At 48.4% G+C, this 8,036-nt stretch overlaps 1 protein-coding gene across 1 annotated transcript; it reads left to right on the top strand.

Moving 5' to 3' along the window:
- The first annotated feature begins 6,460 nt into the window (after window positions 1–6,460).
- LOC112124275 (olfactory receptor 52E2-like) lies at window positions 6,461–7,408 on the top strand. The gene has a single exon (XM_024222790.2). It carries the CDS (start codon window positions 6,461–6,463, stop codon window positions 7,406–7,408), a length of 948 nt encoding a protein of 315 aa, XP_024078558.1.
- The last annotated feature ends 628 nt before the right edge of the window (window positions 7,409–8,036 follow it).

Below are 8,036 nucleotides of genomic sequence, written 5' to 3'. Positions count from 1 at the left end.
GGTGCAGCATGACTGGTAGCCTTCATCGGCGATCTGGGTGCTGGCAGCCGTGGGGCTGGCAGCCGTAGGGCTGCATTGCACCGGCCCCTTGCCTTTTGCCTTTTGGCAGTAGATGTTTTATTATGACTGGTATCCGTCGTCATCATACTGCAGTGGCTGTCGATCATGGGCACCTGGGCAGACATGCTCAGTCCTATCGAACTGTCTTGACGATGATGGCTATCAGTCGTAGTATGCTATTTTCTGCCAAGCGCCCAGTATTTTCTGTTAAGCACCCAGAAGAGGCCGAGGGCGATCTGGGTGCTGGCAGATGTGGGGCTGGCAGACGTGGTGCTGCATTGCTACACAGCAGCAGCCCCTTGCCTTTTGGCAGTAGATAGTATATTATGACTGGTATCCATCGTTGTCATACTGCAGTGGCTATAAGTCTTAGTACACTAACTGCCAAGCGCCCAGTATTTGCTGCCAAGCACCCAGAAGATGCCGAGGGCTATCAGTCATGCTGCACCGTCGTCTGCCAGCTTAAGATGTAAAAAATAGATTTGTTCTGTATTCATTTGCTCCCCCCTCCCTCCGTGAAATCAACGGACTGCTAAACCCAGGGTTTTGAGTTCAATCTTTGGGGGTGGCCATTCTGTGTGACAGTTGTTTGTGTTTCTCCCGGATGCACAGCCACCTTTGTTGATTTTAATTCCCTGTACCTGTACGCCATATCGTCACTCGACCCTCCCTCCCTCCCTCCTTCCCGTGGTCCGTCAGATACTAGTTTCACGCCTTTTTTCAGACCAGACGCCATAGCTAGCACTGGGATCATGGAGCCCGCTCAGATCACCGCGGCAATTATGAACACTATGAACACCACGCGCATTGTCCTGGAGTATATGCAGAGCCAGAACATGCCAAAGCAAAACCAGGACCAGCCGAGGAGGCGATTGCAGAGCGGCGACGAGAGTGATGAGGAAATTGACATGGACATAGACCTCTCACAAGGCACAGGCCCCAGCAATGTGGAAATCATGGTGTTACTGGGGCAGGTTCATGCCGTGGAATGCCGATTCTGGGCCCGGGAAACAAGCACAGACTGGTGCGACCGCATCATGCTGCAGGTGTGGGACGATTCCCAGTGGCTGCGAAACTTTCGCATGCGTAAGGGCACTTTCATGGAACTTTGTGACTTGCTTTCCCCTGCCCTGAAGCGCCAGAATACCAGGATGAGAGCAGCCCTCACAGTTGAGAAGCGAGTGGCGATAGCCCTGTGGAAGCTTGCAACGCCAGACAGCTACCGGTCAGTCGGGAATCAATTTGGAGTGGGCAAATCTACTGTGGGAGCTGCTGTGATCCAAGTTGCCAGGGCAATCAAAGACCTGCTGATATCAAGGATAGTGACTCTGGGAAATGTGCAGGACATAGTGGATGGCTTTGCTGCAATGGGATTCCCAAACTGTGGTGGGGCCATAGACGGAACCCATATCCCTATCTTGGCACCGGAGCACCAAGCCACCGAGTACATAAACCGCAAGGGGTACTTTTCAATGCTGCTGCAAGCCCTGGTGGATCACAAGGGACGTTTCACCAACATCAACGTGGGATGGCTGGGAAAGGTACATGATGCTCGTTTCTTCAGGCACTCTGCTCTGTTTTGAAAGCTGGAGGAAGGGACTTTCTTCCCGGACCAGAAAATAACTGTTGGGGATGTTGAAATGCCTATCGTGATCCCAGCCTACCCCTTAATGCCATGGCTCATGAAGCCGTACACAGGCAGCCTGGACAGGAGTCAGGACCTGTTCAACTACAGGCTGAGCAAGTGCCGAATGGTGGTGGAATGTGCATTTGGACGTTTAAAAGCGCGCTGGCACAGCTTACTGACTCGCTCAGACCTCAGCGAAAAGAATATCTCCATTGTTATTGCTGCTTGCTGTGCGCTCCACAATATCTGTGAGAGTAAGGGGGAGACATTTATGGTGGGGTGGGAGGTTGAGGCAAATCGCCTGGCCGCTGATTACGCGCAGCCAGACACCAGGGTGGTTAGAGGAGCACAGCAGGGCGTGGTGCGCATCAGAGAAGCTTTGAAAATGAGTTTTGTGACTGGCCAGGCTACGGTGTGAAACTTCTGTTTGTTTCTCCTTGATGAACCCTCCGCCCCCCGCACCCGGTTCACTCTACTTCCCTGTAAGCCAACCACCCCACCCTCCCCTCCCCCCTTCGAGCACCGCTTGCAGAGGCAATAAAGTCATTGTTACTTCACATTCATGCATTCTTTATTAATTCATCACACAACTAGGGGGATAATTGCCAAGGTAGCCCTGGATGGGTGGGGGAGGAGGGAAGGAAAAGGACACACTGCAGTTTAAAACTTTAACTCTTATTGAAGGCCAGACTTCTGATGCTAGGGCAATCATCTGGGGTTGAGTGACTGGGTGGCCAGAGGCCCCCCCACCGTGTTCTTGGGCGTCTGGGTGAGGAGGCTATGGAACTTGGGGAGGAGGGCTGTTGGTTACACAGGGGCTGTAGCGGCAGTCTCTGCTCCTGCTGCCTTTCCTGCAGCTCAACCATACGCTGGAGCATATCAGTTTGATGCTCCAGCAGCCGGAGCATCGACTCTTGCCTTCTGTCTGCAAGCTGATGCCACCTATCATCTTCAGCCCGCAACTTGCTCTGTTCATCCCGCGATTCAGCCCGCCACCTCTCCTCTCGTTCATATTGTGCTTTTCTGTAGTCTGACATTGACTGCCTCCACGCATTCTGCTGTGCTCTGTCAGTGTGGGACGACATCTGGAGTTCCGTGAACATATCATCCCGCGTCCTCCGTTTTCTCTTTCTAATCTTCACTAGCCTCTGTGAAGGAGAAACATTTGCAGCTGGTGGAGGAGAAGGGAGAGGTGGTTAAAAAAGACACATTTTAGAGAACAATGGGTACACTCTTTCACGTTAAATTTTGCTGTTCACATTACACAGCACATGTGCTTTCGTTACAAGGTTGCATTTTTCCTCTTATACTGAGGGCCTGCCGGTTTGGTGTGAGAGATCACTCACGCAGTGCCAGGCCACAGATTTCGGCTTGCAGGCAGCCATGGTGAGACAGTCTTTTGGCTTTTTTAACCTTCTTAACATGTGGAAATGGTTTCAAACAGTAGCGCTCTCATTTCCCATACCAAGCACCCGTTGGGTTGGCCATTTAAAATGGGTTTGCAATGTAAAAGGAGGGGCTGTGGTTTCCGGGTTAACATGCAGCACAAACGCAACTAACTCCCCTCCCCCCCCCAATTCTCTGGGATGATCACTTCACCCCTCCCCCCCACCGCGTGGCTAGCAGCGGGGAATATTTCTGTTCAGCAGAGCAGGAAGGGGCACCTCTGAATGTCCCCTTAATAAAATCGCCCCATTTCAACCAGGTGACTGTGAATGATATCACTCTCCTGAGGATAAGAAAGAGTGATAAGGAATGGATGTTGTCTGCATGCCAGCAAACACTGGGACCATACACTGCCATGCTTTATTATGCAATGATTCCAGACTACGTGCTACTGGCCTGGCGTGGTAAAGTGTCCTACCATGGCGGACGGGATAAGGCAGCCCTCCCCAGAAACCTTTTGCAAAGGTTTTGGGAGTACATGAAGGAGAGTTTTCTGGAGATGTCCCTGGAGGATTTCCGCTCCATCCCCATACACGTTAACAGACTTTTCCAGTAGCTGTACTGGCCGCGATTGCCAGGGCAAATTAATCATTAATCATTAAACACGCTTGCTTTTAAACCATGTGTAATATTTACAAAGGTACACTCACCAGAGGTCCCCTGTGTGCCCTCAGGGGATGGGAGCACGCCTTAAGTGAGTTCGGGGGTTACTGGTTCCAGGTCCAGGGTGATAAACATATCCTGGCTGTTGGGGAAACCGGTTTCTCCGCTTCCTTGCTGCTGTGAGCTACCTACATTATCTCCATCCTCATCTTCCTCGTACCCCGAACCCGCTTCCCTGTGTGTTTCTCCAGTGAGGGAGTCATAGCACACGGTTGGGGTAGTGGTGGCTGCACCTCCTAGAATGGCATGCAGCTCCACGTAGAAGCGGCATGTTTGCGGCTCTGCCCTGGACCTTCCGTTTGCTTCTCTGGCTTTGTGGTAGGCTTGCCTTAGCTCCTTAATTTTCACGCGGCACTGCTGTGCGTCCCTATTATGGCCTCTGTCCTTCATGGCCTTGGAGACCTTTTCTAATATTTTGCCATTTCGTTTACTGCTTCGGAGTTCAGACAGCACTGATTCATCTCCCCATATGGCTGGGACTCCATCATGGTTACCTGTGCTGATGAGCTCTGCGTGGTCACCTGTGCTCTCCACGCTGAGCAAACAGGAAATGAAATTCAAACGTTCGCGGGGCTTTTCCTGTCTATCTGGTCAGTGCATCTGAGTTGAGAGTGCTGTCCAGAGCGGTCACAATGAAGCACTGTGGGATAGCTCCCGGATGCCAATAACGTCGAATTCCGTCCACACTACCCCAATTCCGACCCGCTAAGGCTGATTTTATCGCTAATCCCCTCGTCGCAGGGGGAGTAAAGAAACCGATTTAAAGGGCCCTTTAAGTCGAAAGAAAGGGCTTCGTCGTGTGAAAGTGTCCAGGCTTAATTCGATTTAACGCTGCTAAAGTCGACCTAAACTCATAGTGTAGACCAGGCCTTTGTCTGGTAGATTACAGAGCCCATTATTACCCATGATTTTCTCAACATGAAAGTGTCCGCTTGATCACCTTTTTGATAAGTTAAAGAGATATACACCTTCAGGTCTAACAATCCGGCTTTTTCTCTATCCTCCAATATTTTTTGTGGCTCTTTCCTGCACCCCCTCCAAGTTTTCAACATCTTTTTTCAAATGTGGACCACAGAACTGGATGCAGTTTATTTCACCAATCGAATGTGAAGAGGTAAAATCCTTCCCCTGCTCCAAATCACCAACTCAATATTTTCCCCTACTAAATCAAATGACTCTGAGAAATCAAGGTATGTTGCATCTGCACCATTCCCTTGATCCACCAAATGTGTACTCTCATAAAAGGATGAAATCAGGTTTATTTGACAAGATCTGTTTTGCATAGACCCTCTTGGTGACTGGCATTACTTACATTTCTAGATTTTTCTTTGAACTAATCCCATACTAGGTTTTCCATTGTTTCTTAACCTTGTCAATTCTTTTATAAAAAAAACCCTTTCCCTTTATTTTTTAAGACTTTACATTTAACACAGGAATTGACATAAATCTTTTCTAGGATTTCATTTGTTCTTAATATACATAATAACCTCCTTTTTGTAATCCATAGCCCTGCCAAACTTGGAGTTTTCCCTGATGTCTTAATGTTCCTGATACATTTTGTTAACTTCCGATTTCTATTCTTGGCTCCCTATTTTCCCTTTTTCTTCTGTGTTACATATTGCTTCCCTCTCCCTAAATGCTGCCTTCACTTTGCCACTAAACTGAGTTTGTACCGAAAGTTGTTCAATTTGTTAACTGTGGAATCATGAGTTTTCCGCTATCTAATGAACAGTTATCAAAGAATTACCAATATGCATTCATATTTTTTGTCTAAATTTTTCCTCCCAATCAGTTTTGCTGACAATTTTCCTCAGCTTTGGGGAATTAGTCCTCTTGGAGCACTAAGTGGCTATCAATAGTACTGGTTGGGAACTGTCCTTTTGAATGTAAATCAGTTTTATTTTTTATTTTCCTCTCCTATATCATATGCTCTCTTCTTTGTCTCTTGTGTCAACTAAAGAATCCCAGACTTTTCTATCCTTAGTAGAGAGTGACCAAAACTGAATACATATCCTGAACATGTTATTCTCCATCCCATATCTTAGAGAGCTGAACATTGTTTTGTTTTGTCCACTACTGTGAATGAGCAGGTGTTTCTCTTGAGCTGCTATCAATGGCGCCCAGGTCTTTTCCCTGAGATATGTTCTAGTTGACATGTTTCTCCCAGCACATGTATGTGGAAAAGTTTGTTTTTTCCCCTCTCTGATTTGGAGCAACTGGATGAATGGGGAACTCCCTTCAGTATAGACTCCCTATCCTAGCTCTCATTGCATTAAGGAACAATGATGGATAACCAGTATCCATACTTGTGTTTCCTGCTGGTGCCTCTTAAGGTCCCCCCACCAAAAAGTGTCGAAATTATTAATTCAGGGAGCACTACAAAAATATGGAATAGGATTTAGTAGGGTCATTGTTCATAGTTATTTTCTCAGAATAATGAAAATGTCATAAATCAGTGTGTGAAGAGCGATTCATCTGCTTCTCCCATGAGAACAGCCTCCACTAGTGCATGCAGTGTCTCATATTAACGTTGTCTCTCCATTCAGGCATTTCTACTGTGACCATCACCCGAGATCCTGGGAACACACAGAAAGTCAGGGGAGCATACGGTACACGCAGGCGACACCCTTATGCCTCAGAGTTGTACACTTTCTCTCCTACACTATGTCAGATTCGAACACAACCAACTTCACCAACCCCTCCACCTTCATCCTGATGGGCATTTCTGGCCTGGAGGCAGCCCATATATGGATCTCCATCCCCTTCTGTGCTATGTACGCCATAGCCGTGTTGGGGAATTTCACCATCATGTTCATTGTGAAGAGGGAACCGAGCTTCTATGGGCCCATGTTCTATTTCCTCTGCATGCTGGCCGTCACCGACCTGGTCATGTCCACATCCACCATACCGAAAATGCTGAGCATCTTCTGGTTCAATTCCAGGGAGATCAGTTTCAGTGCCTGCCTCACCCAGATGTACTTCGTTCTCTCCTTCTCTGGGATGGAATCTGGAATCCTCGTGGCCATGGCTTTTGATCGCTACGTGGCCATCTGCAATCCTCTGAGATATTCCACAACCCTGACAAACTCTGTTGTGGCCAAGATAGGCCTGGCTGTGGTGCTGCGCAGTGGCATACTCAGATTACCCTATCCCTTCCTGGCGAGGCGGTGGCCATATTGCAGAACCAACATTATCCCCCACTTCTATTGTGGGCATATGGCTGTGGTGAAGCTGGCCTGTGCTGACATTCGCATCAGTAGTTACTATGGCCTGTTTAATCTTTTATCTGTGATCGGAATGGATGTGTTTTTTATCGCCGTCTCCTATACTCAGATCCTCTGGGCCATCATCCGCCTCCCCACAACGGATTCCCGGCTCAAAACTTTTGGGACCTGCATCTCTCATCTTTGTGCCATCTTAGCTTTGTACGTCCCAGATTTCTTCTCCTCCCTCATTCAGCGGTTTGGCCACAATGTGCCACTGCACTTCCTTGTTCTTGTTACCAGTCTCTACCAGCTTGTGCCCCCTGTGCTACACCCCATCATTTATGGGGTGAGGACCAAACAGATCCACGGCAGGCTGCTCCAGCTCCTTACTCATAAAGGGACCTAAATGATTTCTCCTTGTACTCTGGCTCTCAGATTGAGCTCTGTGCAGAGCTGGCTAGTCCATGGTGGTGCTGGGACCTCTTCCCTGAATCACTTACTGGACAGACAGAGACACATTAAACCCTTTTCTCTCATTACTGTGCTCTGTCAATGCGATGAACTGGGGCATCAGTCTATGTGCACTATGCTGGGTTACCACCTTTCTAATTGCTGGTAGCTGGATCCCTGGAATTGCAATCTTGCCTCACCTCTTCTGTCAACCCTCGACCCTGCTGTGTGTCTTCTCCCCAAGGCCCTAAACCTGTCGCTTGCTCCTGTCTTCCCCTCCCCTTGTCAGCTGTGACCCAGTCATCTCTAAAACCAATATGTTCTCACATCTAATGGCAAGTCACTTAAGGGACACTGGTTAGTATTAAAATTTTCATTTTTATTCTTAATTTGTTTCTAACTCTGTGGAGAGAGACCCCGTCAGGAGTCCTGGGATCTATCTCGGCTCTGGGAGGGGAGTGGGGTATAGTGGGTTGCAGGAAGAGGCAGATACATCTGGGGTCTAAATAAGAAGACCAGAATGGCCATACTGGGTACAACCAATGGTCCATGTAGCCCAGTAGCCTGTCTTCTGAGAGTGCCCA

Source organism: Terrapene carolina, unplaced genomic scaffold (genome assembly GCF_002925995.2).
Source record: "Terrapene carolina triunguis isolate 2854851 unplaced genomic scaffold, T_m_triunguis-2.0 Scaffold29353, whole genome shotgun sequence".
NCBI classification, from domain to species: domain Eukaryota; kingdom Metazoa; phylum Chordata; order Testudines; family Emydidae; genus Terrapene; species Terrapene triunguis.
Note: the sequence above shows the minus strand (reverse complement) of the source record. Positions and strands in the feature narration are given on the sequence as shown.

What these genes read in the sequence shown, in the direction of transcription:
- LOC112124275 (XM_024222790.2), top strand. Translation starts at nt 6,461, where the DNA reads ATGTCAGATTCGAACACAACCAACTTCACCAACCCCTCCACCTTCATC.